This window comes from Tupaia chinensis, unplaced genomic scaffold (assembly GCF_000334495.1).
Source record: "Tupaia chinensis unplaced genomic scaffold, TupChi_1.0 Scaffold000279_1, whole genome shotgun sequence".
Classification (NCBI taxonomy): domain Eukaryota; kingdom Metazoa; phylum Chordata; class Mammalia; order Scandentia; family Tupaiidae; genus Tupaia; species Tupaia belangeri.
The window spans coordinates 1322950-1342265 of record NW_006159762.1 but is presented as its reverse complement, the minus strand read 5'-3'; the positions used below and the strand labels follow the sequence as shown (position 1 = coordinate 1342265).

Here is a 19316-nt window from a genome sequence, read left to right as displayed (position 1 = left end):
TTTATGAGGCCCTTGGAGACATGAGCTTTGGAGAGGGATAGAACTGGATTAGATCTGGCTCTGCCTTTTATTAACTTTATCATGCTAACCACATTGCTTAACTTCTCTGAAACTTCACTTCCTTGGAGGTAAAATGTGCATGGCACCCCCACCCACACAGCATTTATAAAGTGCTTATTAGTACAGGGTCCACTCCATGGTGGGTGCTCAGTAGTGGTTTGTTCTTTCTTGATCTTCTCAGCAGTATTTTCAAGTAGCGAAAAGTATCAATTGGGCCATGAAGACCTTAGTTCATGGTGTGACTTGCTGTAAATTGTCCCTCAATCTGTGAGGTTGGTCTTGCAGAGCTGGCTGGTGAGAAGCCCTTCAGCTGGTCCCTCAAAGACCATGCAAAACTTCCTGTCTGGGACAGCTGTGTTTTGTGGGTTATGAATTTTCAACAAATCAAATAAGTTGGTAGATGGAGGATGTGTGCACAAAATGCTTAGAAATTTTGTTTTAAATTTTAAATTCTCAGAAATAATAACTTTTTAACTGCGCTTTTTTTTTTTCAAAGACGGAAAATGAAGAAAATGTTCTTATTTGTCTAAGAATAATTATTGAGCTACATAAACAGTTCAGACCACCAATCACACAGGAAGTAAGTTGTTTATCCTGATAGCATTTATAAAGTGTGTGGACAAGTTCCTTCTGCTGTATAAACTTTTTACTTTCTTTTAGAGTTGACTGAACTCCTACTGCTTTCAAGTGTAGAAAATATAGCTTTAGTTGGGGGCAATTCTTGATAGGTTTAATGGTGACCCTTTTTTTGTATGTATATATCAATATTTTGCTAAATTTATTGAGTAGTTGAAAGTTACTAACAACCAAACTGGCAGAACTTTTTGAGTTGCTCTGATAGTTACATATCTTTTTTTTTTTTTTTTTTAAGAATTACTTTAATTTTATTCATTGTTATTGTGGTTTTTTTTGTTTTATTTTGTTTTGTTTTAATTTTTTTGGGGGGGCTGACCAGAGAGAGACAGAGAGAAAGAAGGTGAGAAAGCAAGCTGCCAGGAGAGAACGCAAGCTGCCAGGTCTGGGACTCGAACCGTGGTCTGCCATGTGGGAGTACAGCCACCTTAACCACCACATCACTTGCTGGCCCCATCTGATAGTTACATACCTGATGTGCCAGAAGACTCCAATCATTGTTTATTAAACAAGGGTTAAGATGTTGGTTCAGAAATCAAAGAGTTGGGTTTCTCGAATCTCAACTCTGCAATGGAATAGGTATGTGACATTGAGTAATCTCAACTTTTTGGAGCCTTTGATGTAAAGGCTTTAAATATTTTATCACAGTATATCCTCAAAACTTGTTGAAGAATTAGATATAGTAATTAAAAATTTTTAGCAGTGATTTGAACCCATCTATATAGTAAGCAGTAAACACACATTTGTTGTAATTAAGCTGTCTTCTCTGAGGATAATCTTAGTAAATGCTTTTTGTAGATTATTTGCAAATTAAGGGCATGAAGATGAAATAAAATTCCTGCCATCTTAAAAACATTATTTAATGTTTTAGTGATTTCCTTTCCTCTTTCTCACCATAATGTATGAATATATTTTCTGTATAATTACAATAATATTGGTAACATTTTATATCCTATAATACTTTATATCCTGATCACTTCCTTTCACATTGTATATAAGCACTTTCCCAATCATAAAAAAACTTCATAAGATTAATTATTAATGAGTACATAATATTTTTTCATATGGATATGCTTATTTCTGCATACTTGGGGTACTGCAAATTTTTATCTAATTACTGAATATGTTTATGGTTCAAATTATTTTATAGACTAGATTTTTAGAAGTAGAATTGAGCCAAAGATATCAATGTTTTAGTGCTCCTGTTGTATAACTGTTAAACTGATTTCTAGAAAGGTCTCAACAGTTTATGGTTCCCTCAGTAGTATATGAGAGTCTCCCTCCCATTGTAGCTTCTTAAGCATTATATATTATTTTTCAAAGGTTAAAAAATGGCACTTATTTTAATTTTGATTCCTTTGCTCTTTCTGAATTGGCAACTTAATTTTTGTTTATTCTTTTTTAAAGAATTATTTTATTTAACTTTATTTATTTATTTATTTTAATTTTACCAGAGAGGAACAGAGTAGGGGGTGGGTAGTGAGAAAGCAAGCCACCAGGTCTAGGACTTGAACTGCGATCCACCATGTGGGAGTTCAGTGCACTTAACCATCACGCCACATGCCGGCCCCTAATTCTTAGTATTTATATTTCTTGTTTTGTTTGTTCACATCTGTTGTTTGTTTATATCTTAAGTCTGACATTTTCCTTACCTGTTTTTTGAGTTCGTATGTATTAAGACTATACCAATCGTTTAAATTTATTGTAACATAAGCATTTTCCATGTATAAATATCGTCCTATAATGGAAATGTCTTTTTTTTTAGATTCATCATTTTTTGGATTTTGTGAAACAGATTTACAAGGAGCTTCCAAAAGTAGTGGTATGTTTTAAATTTAGATTTATTAGTTATATTTATTTATGACTTCCTTATTCCAAAGAAAATTTTAAATAGGGTTGAAGAAATAAGTGGAGAATGCTATTGGGTTGTCAAGAAAGTCATGATGCTTTTTTACATAGAAAAATACATCATGACTTTACCAACGACCTAATAATTTTAGAATGGGAAAGGTTTAGTGATAATTAAAATCTAGGTTGATAAATCAGCCATTAAAGAAAGAATTCCTTGGTTGGGGACCAGCAGGTGGCTTGGTGGTTAAGGTGCTGGAAACTCCCACATGGCTGACCATGTTTTGAGTCCCAGACCTGGTGACTTGGTTTCTCACTTTCTCTCTCTCTCTCTCTCTGTTTATCTCTGGTCAGGTTAAAGACAAATGAATGAATAAATAAAATTAAATAAAAATGATTTTTAAAAAAAGAGTTCCTTGGGGTCAGCAGGTGGCGTGATGGTTAAGGGTGCTGGACTCCCACATGGCTGACTGTGGTTCAAGTCCTGGACCTGGCGACTTGCTTTTTTTCTTTCCCGCTCTGTCTCTTGCTCTCTCACTCTCCCTCTCTGGTCAAATTAAAGTAGATAAATAAATAAATACATACATAAATGAAGTTTTTTTTTTTTAAAAAAGAGTTCCTTTGATTTTTCTATAGAGCTTAAAAGCCTTAATTTTAATTTTTAAAGAATTATTTATGTAATTTTATTTATTATTATTATTCTTTATTTTGACCAGAGAGAGCTAGTGAATCCCAGGACTCAAACCATGGTCAAACAAGATGGCAGTCCCAGGACTCAAACCATGGTCAGCCATGTGGAAGTCCAGCGCCTTAACCACCATGCCATCTGCCAGGCCCCCCCCCTTTTTTTTAATAGAGAGGAAGAGAGGGGAAGAGAGACAGGCACCCCTCCCCACAAGAGAGTTCTTATACTATGATCCACCCCCAGTCTCAGCTGTACTAGATCACGACTTGTGTGCATGTCAGCATGTTTGGGTTGGTTTTGAGACTTAAACCCAGGACCTTTACAATGTGAGCTCAGTTGAATTACTACTATGTCACAACCTACTTCTTAAATAATTTTATATAAGAGCAATATATTATTTTTTTAAATAATTATTTTATTTTATTTATTCATCCACTTATCTTTTACTTTGGCCAGAGAAAGAGAAAGAAAGAAAGTGAGAAAGCAAGCCACTAGGTCTGGGACTTGAACCATGGTCAGCCATGTTGAAGTGTCCAACATCTAACCACCATGCCACCTGCTGGTCCACAAAATTATATATATATGTATATATATATAATTTTTTTGGAGAGGTTTTTGCTATAGAGCGCATGCGCTCATCAGACGGACAGAGAGAGACAGAGAGATAGAAAGCGAGAAATCACCCCCTAGGGGGGACGGCTACGCCACAATCCCTTCTCCTCCATTCTCTCTCAGGATCTTGGGCACGCATGCACACACGCCCAGCGTGAGTTTAAGCCACCTGGTCTGGGACTCGAAATGCAGTCAACTGTGTGGGGGTCCAGTGACATAGCCATTACGCCAACTGCCTGTCCCAGCAATATATTATTAATGGAAAAATTTGGGGGAACAACAGAAAACAAATTATTTATAATTCTCTTGTGCAAGCATTGTTATTGGGCTTTGGGACAAGCAGGTGGGTAGAGGTTGAGGCGACTGGATCCCCACGTTACTGATTCTGCTGTTTGAGTCCTATACCTGGTGGCTTAAAATCATGCTGGGTGTGTGTGCATGTGTGCCCAAAATTGTGAGAGAAGAAGGGATTGTGGTGTGGCCATTTCCCACTGGGGTGGGAGGTGGGGGGTGATTTCTCCCTCCACCCCCTCATCTGTCTCTGGTGAATACATGTGCCTTATAGGAAACTTAAAAATTTTTAAAATGGGGATCAACAGATGGCGTAATGGTTACGTTGCTGGACTCCCATGTGGCCAACTGCGATTTGAGTCCCAGACCTGGTGGCTTCAAACTCACTGCAGGTGCATGTGCATGTGTGTCCAAAATCCAGAGAGGAAAGTTGAGGAAAAGAGACTGTGGTATGGCCATCCTCCTGGCAGATGATTTCTTGCTTTCTGTCTGTCTCTGTCTCTACAGCAAATGCACATGCCTTATAGCAAAAATCTCTCTTAAAAAAAAAAAAAAGAAAAATGAAAAAGATATCGAAGCTATGTTTTGTTTTTCACATGTGCATACTAGAAAATTGTTGAACAATTTTGAAGACGTTTTGGGGAGATGGTGTATATTTTCAGCATTTTTTTTTTGTGTTTCTTAATTTTTATTTAAATTTTTCTAGAGGTTATGTGTGCTAGCTAGAGAGAGACAGAAAAAGGATGAGAGAGAGAAAGTGAGAAAGCATCTCTTATGGAGAATGATCTTGCCCCAATCCCTTGTCTTCCATTTCTCCTTCCTTTTGGGGGTTTGGGAATGCATACACATTTACCGGGCATGTTTCTGAAGCCACTGGGTCCATGACTTGACTACATGGTTGGCCACCGAGGATCTAGGTTTCTAAACCACCACACCACAGGCTGGTCCAGTTTTTTTTTTTTCTCTGTATTGTTAAGAACTCTTCTATAAGCAGTGCCACAATATAAAAGTATGTGGAATAGAAGAGGAAAATGCCCTCTTCCATCTTAGTTTCATTTACTAGAAGTAATTGCTGCTACCAGATGCTGAACATCTTCCCAGACTCTTACAGATGGCCGTAATTTCTTTAAAAGAATTATTTTATTTAACTTTATTTATCCATGTATGTATTTATTTTAATTTGACCAGAGAGGGATAGAGTGAGCCAGAGACAGAGAGAAATAGAGAGAGAGAAAGTGAGAAAGCAAGCCTCCAAATGTGGGACTCAAACCGTGGTCGGCCATGTGAGAGTCCGGCGCCCTTAACCACCATGCCCCCGCCACCCCCAGATGGCCGTAATTTTTGGCCTCATAATTTTCTGTAACATGCATATAACTTGACTACTTAGAGATTTCTTTTTAAGTTTAAAAAATTAACATATTGGTAAGATGAACTCTTATCATTTAAGGATTTTAATCTGCTAAAATTTATAAAACTTAAAATTACTTTAAGTCACCACCTTGTGTCACCTGCCATTTTGGCCAAAGCCTTAGAGCTGTTTTTTGTAACAAGCTTCCTTATTTAACATGAAGCCCAGATTCCATAGAAAACAAAGGATGGCAGCAAGGTCCTGGCTTTTACATATATCCCCTGTGCTCTCCCTCTGTTCCCGTCTATGCCTATTTATAGACTGTTTGAAAATGTTAGTTTAATAAGGACTAACTCCTAGTTTAACTGGTGGATGGAATCCATTTTTTCCTGCCTCGCTGAGTTAATATAATATGATTTGTATTTCACCTTTTGTTAGTCAGGAAAACAATAGAAAATATGTAGGCAGATTTGCATTTTCTGTTGGGTGTTGGAGCCCCATGTGCTATGGGATTGATGTGACACACACACATTGAGCATTTTAGTTTCTTTCATCAAATGCCAGGTGTATTTTATGGAATACAGTGTTTTTTTCATTTCTAATATTTTTAAATTTTCTTAATAATTATTTATTCCATTTAATTTTATTTATTTGTTTTTTAATTCAATGGCAGAGAGAGAAAGCCTCCAGGTCTGGGATTTGAACCACAGTCGACTATGTGGGAGTCCAGCATCCTCAACCACCATGCCACCTGCCTGCCCCAACGATACAGTATTTTCACTTTAGGAAAAATTATTTCTATTTTTTAATGCAGAACCGTTACTTTGAGAACCCGCAAGTGATCCCTGAGAACACAGTCCCTCTTCCAGAAATGGTTGGTATGATAACAACAATTGCTGTGAAAGTCAATCCTGAGCGTGAGGACAGTGAGACAAGGACAGTAAGTGTCTTCAGTTGCTCTGCTAAATTGAATTGTTTTTGTCATTGGCCTCTATACTTGATAGAGGAAAAATGAATTAATGACCTTTTAGGCCATTTAAGTTTTTTCTTCTTCTTTTTCTTAAATACATGAGAGTATTTAAGGTAAATAAATCAACATGTGTACCTGGCAGAGCATTGCTGATTCTGCTGTGTCGCTGGCAAGTAGAGAGAGTAAACTGTTGGACACCACTGATGCCAGGCTGTAAAGACGAAATTGTCAGCAAAACCTAGAATCACATGCTGGGGGGAGCAGCAGGCTCAGGGCTACTGTTCTTTTCAGACCTGATTTTTTTTTTTTAATCAACATGTGTACCTGGCAGAGCATTGCTGATTCTGCTGTGTCGCTGGCAAGTAGAGAGAGTAAACTGTTGGACACCACTGATGCCAGGCTGTAAAGACGAAATTGTCAGCAAAACCTAGAATCACATGGTGGGGGGGAGCAGCAGGCTCAGGGCTACTGTTCTTTTCAGACCTGATTTTTTTTTTTTTTTTACATTAGTGAAGTCCCTTTAACAGATAAAATTGTAGTTCTGCCTAACCATGATGGCTTGTGCTGCTAAGAAGCTTTGCTTCTGAGGCTGGGACCACACTGAACACCTGAGTTTGACTCTCAGGTCCAATATAAAGGTTGGGTGTGGTGGTAACACACTTGTGGACTTAGTTGCTTAGGCAGGGTTGTGACAGTGAAATCCTGTCTTAAAAAAAAAATTGTAACTCAGTGACTGAGTGTGGGTTCTGGGGTAGAGAGCTCCTGGGAAGTGTCCCAGGCCCACACTCAGGTTTTCTAACTCTTGTAAAGCTAATGAACCTTGGTTCTGACCTTATTTTTCCTCTCATTATCTAAAATCCTGTCTCATGGAATTTTGTGAAGGTAATCTGCTATGGTTTGCAGGTAATGTCTTGTACTTGTAGTTTCTGTCAGATAGGTTTCGTGTATTAAGCATTTACTAATGACTGTTTTTTATGATTGAAGAACATGTTCTCATCCATATCTGTGTTTCTGAAGTGGTTGTGTAAGAATGCTTTCGTTTGTGCTAGGGCAAATTAGAAACTAAATTTTGAATAAAGCTTTCCTTTGCTCTTCTTGAATTAGAAACTTGTTTTCTGTGTATCATTTCTTTGTATTTTCTTCTTCTTTCTTTATATCCATTGCCCATTTATATTTTGTGTCTGACATTTACCTGTTTTATATATATAAAGTCGTTATATATTAGGACCATTCAATTTTTTTCTGATACTTTTTGTAAACATTTCCTGTTTATAAATGTCTTTAAATAAAACTCCTGGGTAATTGCACTTTTTGCTGTTAAGTACTTAAAATAGTAGATAGTACTTTAAGTGTTTTCCCAGGTGATTTGAATCTTTGTTTTGCTGTATTTTCCTGGAGTTTTCACTACTAGTGATTGTGTTGGAAAATATAAAAACCTTTATATTAAATGATAGTTCTGTGTACTTCATTTTTAGCATAATTTTTCATACCTTTTCTATCATCACAGATATATCAGTATTTTCCTTATTTCAAGAGGGTGACTCTAGGATGATAACCATAATCTGAACTGTTTCTGTCTTGTAGCATTCCATCATTCCAAGAGGATCACTTTCTCTGAAAGTGTTGGCTGAATTGCCCATTATTGTTGTTTTAATGTATCAGGTATGTTCTTTGCTTGTTTTTTGAGTTTCTTGGTTTCTTTATTACACAATTCACATCTGATTTTCTGTGACAAAAAGATGGGTATTCTACACACATGCTAATTAATATATCCTATTGTTTCTTTGGTCAACCAAAGTATTTTGCTGCAGCATAGTGTAAAAACATGAAAATCTGGTATGTTTGCTTTTAGCTCTACAAGCTGAATATCCACAATGTCGTTGCGGAATTCGTGCCCTTGATCATGAATACCATTGCAATTCAGGTATCTGCACAAGCCAGGTGAGATGTCACAGCAGCTGACTGCCGCGGTACTTTAATTCCAAGCAGGAATACACTTGCCGTTGTCATTCTTAAAACATACAAATCATGAGTTGTAAAATTCTGATAAGTTATATATATTTTTGACTTTTTAAACTTGTGTTTCAGTGATGATACAGTTATTTTAGTTTATTTTGAAAAGATGAGTTAATGTCTTGGTTCTTGGCATTTTATAAATTAAGGAATAACATTGGGTATATTATGCTCATTTATATCTATGGAATATCCAAGACCTATTTAACCTTCAAGACTTGGTTCTTGTAGTTCCTATTAGCAGGAATTTTTTGGAATGCTAGAATGTTCTTTATCTTGGTTCCCTCTTACCTATCACCCTGAATCTCTGAATAGGCCAACCGTATTCATCCTTTGAAGTCTCTCAGTGATGCCTTTTCTCAAACTTCATAACTTTCCTAAGACTGTTACTACTTACCTTCTTGACATGCAGCCTATCTGACTGAGTCTTCTGAGGATAGACTCTGAGGAGGAATCACCTTCAGTAGCCCCATATGTTTGGTAGAAGGTCTTGCATTGAGCAGTAGTCACATGACAGTAGTGTTCCCTTAGCCATGGTGATATGTCCCAAGATCCTCTGTGGATTCCAGAAGTCACTGATAGTACTGTACCCTATCTGTACTGTTTGTTTGTTTGTTTGTTTGTTTTAATCTGATAACCAAGACTGCTGCTAAAAATTAACAGGGTGGGTGGTGTACACAATGTGAATACATGGACAAAGGGGTGATTCATGTCCGGGGCTGGATGGAGTGGAACAACATGAGATTTCATCATGCTGCTCAGAATAGCATGCAATTGTTTATTTCTGGAACTTTTCATTTAATATTTTTGGGCCATGGTTGACCTCAAGTAACTGAATCTGCAGAAATCAAAACCTTAGATAAAGGAGACTACTATCTGCTGTTTGACTGGGTCAGTCCAGCATTGGTTTGATGCAATTCATATTCAGCTTCTGTACAATAATTTGGCCAACTGTTTGGTTTTAGGCCCTTAAATCCTTTATGCTATTTGGAACCATGTGAAAGTCCTGAAGCTGCTACTGTTACTGCTGTATTCTGGTCTGGTTAGAAATCGAACATTTGGGCTTAGCACTTGTTATAGGATTTTAATTAATGTCACCTAGACAGTAAGCTAATATTGTAAATTTTATTCTATCTCATTCAGGCAACATAAGCTTTACAACAAGGAGTTGTATGCTGATTTCATTGCTGCTCAGATTAAAACGTTGTCATTTTTAGCTTATATCATCAGAATTTATCAGGTAAGGTAATTAACTTTTTTCTTATATCAGGTTTACCGAGTTACAATTTATATTCAATAGAATTCACCTTTTGTGGGTATGCAGTTTTCTGAACTGACAAATGTATTAACATTCAGTAATCACTAACACATCAGAATACAGAACATTTCCATCCTCCAGATAATTCCTTTGTATACATTTGAAGTCAGTTTCTTTCTCCCACTTCCATTCCCCAGTGAACAGTGATTGGTTTTCTGTGCCCATAGTTTTGCCTTTTTCAGAATATCATATAAATGGAGTCATACAGTATATATAACCTTTTGAGTCCTGCTGTTTTTAGCAGTAATGCTGAGATTCATCCTTACTTTATTGGTAAGTTATGGCTATTTATTGCAGTGTAGTTGTCTTTGTTTGCTTGGCTGCCTTAACAAAATATGATAGACTGGGTGGCTTAAACAACAGAATTTTATTTTCTCACAGTTTTGGAAACTGAATGTTTTAATATTGAGATTCTGGTTTCTGGTAAGGATTCATGATTGTTTTAAAGTATGGCATAAGTATAGGTTACAGATGGCCACCTTCCTGCTGCGATCTCACATGATGAGAGAGATCTCTTTCTCAGCCTCCTTTTATAAGACCATAGTCCTATCAGATTAGGGGCCCACCTTCCTGACCTCATTTTACTTGCCTCCCAAAGACTCTCTCTCCAGTTACACTCAGGTTAGAGCTGCAACATATGAATTTTGGGAGGACCCAGTCCAGTTCATAGCAGTAGTATTCCACTGTAAGGATGTATCATGGTATATTTATCCACTCACCAGTTTATGGACATTTCAATTGTTATAATTTTTTTGAAATAGCTTTGTTGAAAGATAATTCACATGTCATCAAATTCACTCTCTTAATGTATACATTTTAGTAGTTTTTAGCTTATTCATGGATTTGAACCATCATAATTATCCAATTTTAGAAGAATTTCATCAGTTCCACAAAGAAACTCTGTATCTGTCCACAGTCACTTTTATTTCTCCCTGACCCCCAGCCAGTGGCAACCACTAATTTTTCCCCTCTCTTTAGGAATTTGGCTGTTTTACTTAGGGCTGTGATGGAGAAAGCCTTTGTAAACATGTACTTAAAGAGTTCTGTGTGGATGTATTTGGTTCATTTACTTTTGCTACTTTAGAAGCTTTATGGTGTGTCAAACAGGTGGAGGAAATATGGAACTTTTTTCTTCTTTTTTTTTTTTGAGAGGTTTTTGCTATAGGGCGCATGCGCTCGCCAGACAGAGAGAGACAGAGAGACAGAAAGCAAGAAATCACCCCCCAGGGGGGATGGCCATGCCGCAATCCCTTCTCCATTCTCCTCTCGGGATCTTGGGCACGCATGTGCACACACCTGGCATGAGTTTTAAGCCACTGGGTCCGGGATGTGAACCGCGGTCGACTGTGGGAGTCCAGCGACATAGCCATTACGCTAACTGCTGGTCCCAGAAAGATGGAATTTTAAAAAATGGCGCTGTCAAATAAAACTGTGATAAAGAAAATTAGTTTGCTCTTTTTTTTTAGAGAGAGTTTGTTTTGTTTTGTTTTTGCTATAGGGCGCGTGTGCTTGCCAGAAAGACAGAGACAGGGAGACAGAAAGCAAGAAATCACCCCCCGGGCGATGGCCATGCCGCAATCCCTTCTCCATTCTCCTCTCGGGATCTTGGGCACATACTCACACATTCCTGGCATGAGTTTAAGCCACTGGGTCCGGGATGTGAACCGCGGTCGACTACGTGGGAGTCCAACAACATAGCCATTATGCTAACTGCTGGTCCCTTGTTTGCTTTCTTGAGAAGCTTGTATGGTAGTTGTTTTTTTTTAATAATTTTTTATTTTATTTTATTTTATTCATTCATTCATTTTAATTTGACCAGAGAAAGACACAGAAAGAGAGAGGGTAAGAAAGCAAGCCACCAGTTCTGGGACTTAAATTGCGGTTGGCTGTGTGGGAGTGTCCAGTGCCTTAACCACCATGCCACCTACTGGTCCCGGTATAGTAGTTTTTCATTTTTTTTATTTTTCATATGCCTGAGGGAACATGTGCGCAGAAGGTGAGGAGTGAGAAAGTACCCCCATGGTGGATGGTCACGCTATAATTCCTTCTTCATCTTTCCCTCCTTTCGAGATCTAGGGCACACCTATACACACGCCCCTGGCATGTTCTTCAAGCTGCTTTGTGTGGGACTCAAACCACATAGCTGGCCATGTGAGATCCAGCTACTTTAACCACCACACCACTGGATGGCCCTGTTTTTTTTAATTTGTAGTTGAGGATCTTCCCTTTATTTAAATTATAAGAAGAACTTGAAGGAGAAAAGACACCTTACCTCTCAGTCAATAGTTTGAATAAAATTCTTATATAATCATAATTGTTTTAAAGTATGGCATAAATTGAGTTCTGGCCTATGTCAATGGAATTCTATTATATTGGGTTTTTGGGAAAGTCATTACACAGTTTTGCATAGAAAAACATATTAAAATATGTCATATGGGACTGCCAGGTGGTGTGGTGGTTAAGGGTGTTGGACTCCCACTGACCGACCGTGGTTTGAGTCCCGAAACTGGTGGCTTGCTTTCACACTTTCCCTCTCTCTCTCTCACTCTGTCCCTCTCTGGTCAAAATTAAAAATAAATAAGTAGATAAATAAAAGTGAAATAAATAGTTCTTTTATTAATTTAACTTTTATTTATTTATATATTTATTTTAATTTGATCAGAGAGAGAGAGTGCGAGAAAGTAAGCCACCAGGTCCAGGACTCAAACCGCAGTTAGCCATGTGGGTAGTCCAGCACCCCTAACCACCCACCACACCACCTGCCAGCCCCTAAATAAAATAACTCATTGATTTTTTTTGGGGGGGGGGAGAGGTTTTCGCTATAGGGCGTGTACGCTTTCCAGAAAGACAGAGAGAGACAGAGACACAGAAAGCAAGAAGTCACCCCTGACAGGGATGGCCATGGTGCAATCTCCTCTCCTCCATTCTGCTCTTGGGATCTTGGGCACGCACGTACAGTCATGAGTTTAAGCCACCAGGTCCTGGACTTGAACCACGGTCAACTACATGGGAGTTCAGCAATGTAGCCATTATGCCATCTGCTGATCCTATAGAATAACTCTTACATAAAAAAGTCGTGACTTTCCCAATGACCTAATAATTTATGTATTTAAAATAATTATTTATTCAATTTAATTAATTTATTTATTAGTTTTCAATTTGATAGAGAAAGAGAGAAAGAAAGAGAGTGAGAAAGCAAGCTGCCACGACCGGGACGCGAACCATGGTCAGCTGCGTGGGAATCCAGTACCTTAACCACACCACCTGGCAGTCCTACTAAGTTATTTATTTATCTAAAGAATTATTTTATTTAACTGCATTTATTTATTTATTTTAATTTGAACAGATAGGGACAGAGTGAGAAGGAGAGAGCTAGGGAAAGTGAAAACAAGCTGCCAGGTCCAGGACTCGAACTCCAGTCGGCTATATAGGACTCTAGGGCCCTTAACCACCATGCCACCTGCCAGCTCTCAATAACTTATTTTTTTATAAGGATTTTATTTTAGGAAAATAAAAATAAAAACATGTATGCCAAATTATTTAGAATGAAAGTTAACTTTGAAGGCATTTGTAGCCTTTTTTTTAGCATGTTAACAAGATAATAACTTTCACTTTAAAAAAAGGAAATGTGATTTACACACCTAAATTAGATATCTCTTGATATTTTAGTTTGAGTTATTTTTCAGTTGTCTATTTAAAGAGTCCTCCAAAGGAGATTGTGAGTATAACTATTTTGAGTTGGCTAGAGTTGTCCTGTGTCATTTATAACCCATTAATGGTATGGCTAATTAAAAGTTAATTGCTTTTTTTTATAAGAATTATTGATTTTAGGGACCAACAGTAAGCATAATGGCTATTTCACTGGACTCCCATGTAGTCGACCACGGTTCAAGTCCCAGACCCAATGGCTCAAACTCATGCTGGGCATGTGTGTGTGTGCCCAAGATCCCAAGAGGAGAATGGAGGAGAAGCGAGGGGCGGGGGTGATTTCTCACTTCTTGTCTCTCTATCTTTATGGCGAGCGCACATGCCTTATAGGAAAAAACTCAACAAAAAGATTTATTTTAATTTTATTTATTTATTCCTTTATTTTTTAAATTTGAACAGAGAAAGACAAGAGAGAGAGGGAAAGTGAGAAAGCAAGTCACCAGGTCCTGGATTCGAACCATGGTCAGCCATGTGGGAGTGTCCAGTGTCTTAACCTTCACCTGCTGGTCTCAATATATTTTTTTTAAGTTTATTTTATTTATTTTATGAGAGAAAGTGACAGAATATCCTCAACAAGATCTTGCCATGCTAGATCTTTCCCTCAGCCTCTCAGCCATTCAGGATTGTGGGCACGTGGAGTGTACCTGCCATGCTCACGCTGACCAGGATCCACACCTGAGCCTCCCATATGGCTCCAGTATCACATGGCAGCACTTTACTGCCTGTACCATCATGGCTAGGCCTGGAAGTATTTACTTTTAAAAAGCCTTAGTCCTTAAAGTGTTTGCCTTCCTTCTCTGCAAGTAGTGAAATGAAAAATATTCACTGTTGAAAGTAGACAAAAAATATTAAAAAGGACAAATAAGACACCCACAATCTCAACTGTGTAAAAGAAAGTGCTATTTATGGTGCTGCATATCCTTGCAATATAGTAGTATACATATACAGTATGGAAACTTTGGATATACTTGTTACTTCATGAGGGTCCTTTTTTTTTTTTTTTTTTTTTTGGTTTAAGGGCCAGGTTAAATCCACGAGGTGTGTACTCGCTAGAAAGACAGAGAGACAAAAAGCGAGAAATCACCCCCCAGGGGGGATGGCCATGCCACAATCCCCACAATCCCTTCTCCTCTCAGGATCCTGGGCATACATGCACACGCGCCTGGCATGAGTTTTAAGCCACCAGGTCCAGGGTTCGAACCGTGGTCGACTACGTGGGAGTCCAGCGACATACCATTACGCTAACTGCTGGTCCCAAGGGGTCCTTCTAGTCAAGCTTGTTCATAACCACATTTTTTAAAAAGAGTTATTTTATTTAACTTTATTTATTTATTTTAGTTTGAACAGGAAGGGATAGAGTGAAAGAGAGAAAGTGAGAAGACAAGCTGCCAGGTCTAGTACTTGAACTGCAGTTGGCCATGTGGGAATCCAGCACCCTTAACCACCACACCACCTGCCACCCCCCTCTCCACCCCCTATAACCGCATTTTAAAAAAGGAAATAAAATTGGCTTTTTCTTAACACTAACCTGTCAATGTGACTGTGTTGTTTTGCTTTTTATTCTTGTAGGAGTTGGTGACTAAGTACTCTCAGCAGATGGTGAAGGGAATGTTACAGTTACTTTCAAACTGTCCAGCAGAGACTGCACATCTCAGAAAGGAGCTCCTGATTGCGGCCAAGCACATCCTCACCACAGAGCTGAGAAATCGTATGTTGTCTTTTCTGTTAATGCTTGCATGAGTCCTGTGTCCTCTTTGGGGGTGGGACTCAGCTGACATTCTGTTGTGCTGCGAGCCTTCACACATACCTTCCTTTCTTTATTTCTGTTGTAGGTTTATCCTTTCTCTTTTTTTCTCTGCCTGCCTACTTCTCCTTTTCTTGTTTCTTCCTCTCTCCTTCCCCACCTTCTGCCTCTTTCTTTTTGCATGCCACAAGTATTCTCCCAATAATCTCTTAATTAACATAATCATTTCTTTATCATACCTGTGTTCTGTAGCTCTGAGTATTCCGTCTTTGGAAATTACAAATAACCAGTTTTTAAAAGATGATCAAAAACTTGGCATCCTTCATGCTGTGAAAATGCCAGATTGGTTCTGTTTTTTGTTTTTTGTTTTTAATTTTATTATTTATTTATTCATCTATTTACTTATTTTTAGTTTGACCAGAAAGAGAAAGGGAGAGAAAAAGAGGAAAAGAAAGAAGGCAAGCCACTAGGTCCTGTACTTGTTATTGAACTCAAATCCGGTTCACTCACCCTAGCACTATAAAACCAAACCATAGGCACATGGTGTGATGAAGAAAAGTACAGCTTTATTGTAAAGCGCAAAGCTAGGAGAGCCAACAGCTCATGCTGAAAAGACCTGGTCTCCCTGAAGTCTTCCCCACATGCATTTTTTTTTTAATTTAACTTTATTTATTCATTCATTTCTATTTGACCCCAGGGGGTTGGGGAGAAAGTAAGAAAGCAAGCCGCCAGGTCCAGGACTCGAACCATGGTTGGCCATGTGGGAGTCTAGCGCCCTTAACCACTACGTTCCCTGTTGGTTCCCCCCTTGCATTTTTAAGGGCAGAATTAGGGGGCACAGGTCCCGGGCATATGAGCAGTTCATTGATTGGTTCAAGAAGATGTGATCATCTCATGGGCATTCTTGACTGGTGAGACCTTAGTTAATCAAATTTCTGTTCAGGTTTCTGGAGTCATTCAGCCTGGGGTCTGTTGCGCTCACAACCAGCAGTTTCCATCCTACAAAACTGTATTTTTTTTTTTAAGAATTATTTTTTGTAACTGTATTTATTTATTTATTTATTTATTTAAATTTAACCAGAGAGGGGGAGAGAGAGAGAGAGAAAGTGAGAAAGTAAGCCTCCAGATCCAGGACTCGAACTGTGGTCAGCCATGTGGGAGTCCAGTGCCCTCAACCACCATGCCACTTGCCAGCCCCCATTGTTTTTGTTTTTTTTTTAAAGAATTATTTTATTTAATTTTATTCACTGTTGGGACCAACAAGAATCTCTCTTAAAAACAATTAATATCACCACTAGGTGGTATGGTGGTTAAGGTGCTGGAATCCCACATGGCCGACTGCAGTTCGGGTCCCGGACCTGGTAGCTTGCTTTCTCCCTTTCTCTCTCTCTCTCTTAAGAAAAAAAAAAAAATAGTAACAAATAAATATAAAGAAATAAATAATAATATCACAACTCAAAAAACCGAGCATGCGAATGTATCTATGTGTATCTATGTAAGGAGGGTGAAATGGAACCTGTGTTTTTTTTCTGTGTTCGCTTCCACAGTAGCTGGGATTACAGGTCCTCCCAGCTTTTAGTGTGGGCCAAAATTAAACCGGCCCTCTCAGGTAACTTCAGTTTACCTAGCAGCAGATTCTGATACTGGATTATGGAGAGTATCTGGAAACCAGTGGCTACATAACTGTTTCTTCTAATTCCTCCTTTCACTTTCATTTGTACTCAGCCCATAGCCAGTCTCACAGCATTTAATGTTCGTGCCCTTGGCACCTGTCTTCTGTGTTCACTACTTCACTGAGGATGCTCCAGGCATGCTCCCTCCTGTGACCTCAGAAGGGACTACTATTTGCTGCTTTTGTCTCACTGTTTTCTCAGTGCTGCCTAGCTCTGGACGCAAACCAAAGATGTGTATCATTTCTCTCTGATGTCTACGTTTCTTTTATGTCTTTGATCCTCAGTAGCTATTTGCTGGTGGAAAAAATACACTTTATTTGACTATTGACATAAGCCTGACTGTATATCAGACCTATTACAGAATCTAAACATCCTCTTGGATGTTTATAGCCAGTTTTCTTTTTCTTTCTTATTTTTTGGAGAGGTTTTTGCTATAGGGCGCGTGCACTCGCCAGACAGACAGAGACAGAGAGACAGAAAGCGAAAATGGCCACGCCACAATCCCTCTTCCATTCTCCTCTCAGGATCTTGGGCACATACGCACATGTGCCCAGTGTGAGTTTAAGCCATTGGATTTGGGACTCGAACCACAGTCGACTACATGGGAGTCTAGCAACATAGCCATTATGCCAGCTGCTGTTCCCTATAGCCAATTTTCTTAGGGGAGTATGGAGAAGAGGCCTAGAAAATAGTCTGCCCTTTATCTGATACCCTCAGGTCACATTGTTCATGAGTGCTGACCAACTGTTTCTCTAGAACCTGGTTAGGTTCAGGCCTGTGGGAGAGCAAAGGGCAAGTGTGGCAATGGTTCTTCCCTGCAGGAGTGGAGCAGGAGAGGAGCTCCGTTTAGATTCTGGTCAGCCTTATCTAGTGAGCTGGAAATCACAGCCTGCAACTTTAACCCTAGGCAATGAGAACTGTTTAAAATTTCCTTAACCTCCCTGATTTATAATGAGAAACATCCTTATTGTCTCAAAGTGATTAACCATAAAATATTTAAGAAATATGACTTCAGGGTAGTAAAGGGACATTTAAGAGGTACTGTCCCCTTCTCCAAACAGATTTGAGTGGGTAGAAGCTTTTAAAGACAATAGAACATGCTTCTAGTGGGAGCGATTATCTGCCAGGGAACATAACCTTTTTATTCTTAGGCCATTGTCTGATGCTGAATGTGACCCCAGCTGTATCTTTGACAGCAGGTGGCTCATGTGAGCCCAGCATGTGCACCTTTCCATTCTTTTTCACATCTGGATTGCATACCAGACTGCAGAATAGCTGCTGTGAAAGCACTATGAAGTAACTTAATTCGTAATTGGTTTTGTTGGTGATATATGCAATGGCTCTTTCTCTTGTAGAGTTCATTCCTTGCATGGACAAGCTGTTTGATGAATCCATACTAATTGGCTCAGGATATACTGCTCGGGAGACTCTAAGGTATGAGATTAAACCTATGGTGTCTGGATAGGGGCAGCAGTTATTGGCACTTAACAATATGAATGTTTTAACAAATGCAGGCTGTTGGACCTTGGTTTACCCACTTGGTTTAGAATTGCAGGAATTTTTGGAAAGACCTTGCGGGTTGCTTTTTAATGCTTTAGCCTTAAAGGAAGAAGTCAGAATTATCTTGATTTAAATAGTAGGTAGCACTTTATCTGACTTTATTATTTTTTTCTTTTATATAATACATCTTTTTTTTGTTGTAAAAGAATATTTGATAACATTCCGAGAATAAAGAAGGAAAGAAAACCTTTTGGTCCTATATACAGGGGGATTAAATAATATTGCTAATATTTTAATGTATTTTTTTCTAGTCTTTATTTCTCATACCTTAAAAAAACGTAATGGTTTCTGTTTCCAGTGGAGAATAGAACATTTACTTATCTTTGCAGTGTAAAAATGAATAAAATTGTTAAGTCACTTTTTGCTTTTAGTAGGGTAGGTGTTATAGATCTTTTGACAAATGTGTGGACACTTTGAATGAAATGTAGACTGCTCACTGTTTTCTATGTAATATGTTGCTATAAAGCATTAAGTTAGATTTTCTTTATAACTTGGGTTTCAACCTGCCTAAAATTGGACAATAGATTATATTTTTGCTGCTTGAAGCTCTCTGGTGATTTTTTTGTTGCCCTTAGACAAAATCTGAACTTTCGACCATAGCAAACAAGTTTCTACAAGAGTTGGTTCTGCCTGCTTACCTACATCCTCCTGTATTCTTTTCCAGTCCTTGACCTGCTGCAGCCATGCTAGTCCCTGTAGCTTCTGTCTCTGATCTGCAGCCATGCTATCCCCACCCCCTCCCCTTCCTCACCCACTGCAGATATGCTAGTCCCACTCCCTCCCACTTCCTGACCCTCTGCAGCCATGCTAATCCTTGCAGCTTCTGTCTCTGACCTGCAGCCATACTAGCCCT

At 38.6% G+C, this 19316-nt stretch overlaps 1 protein-coding gene across 1 annotated transcript in view; it reads left to right on the top strand.

The window, feature by feature from the left end:
- Positions 1–19316, top strand: part of TRRAP (transformation/transcription domain associated protein) — a gene marked incomplete in the record, with an annotated part of 151090 nt that overhangs the window by 17385 nt on the left and 114389 nt on the right. Inside the window, 8 exon segments of the mRNA XM_014588476.2 lie at positions 557–640; positions 2459–2515; positions 6292–6417; positions 8032–8109; positions 8300–8388; positions 9604–9700; positions 15056–15194; positions 18259–18337. Of these exon segments, the coding sequence (XP_014443962.1) occupies positions 557–640; positions 2459–2515; positions 6292–6417; positions 8032–8109; positions 8300–8388; positions 9604–9700; positions 15056–15194; positions 18259–18337 (749 nt within the window).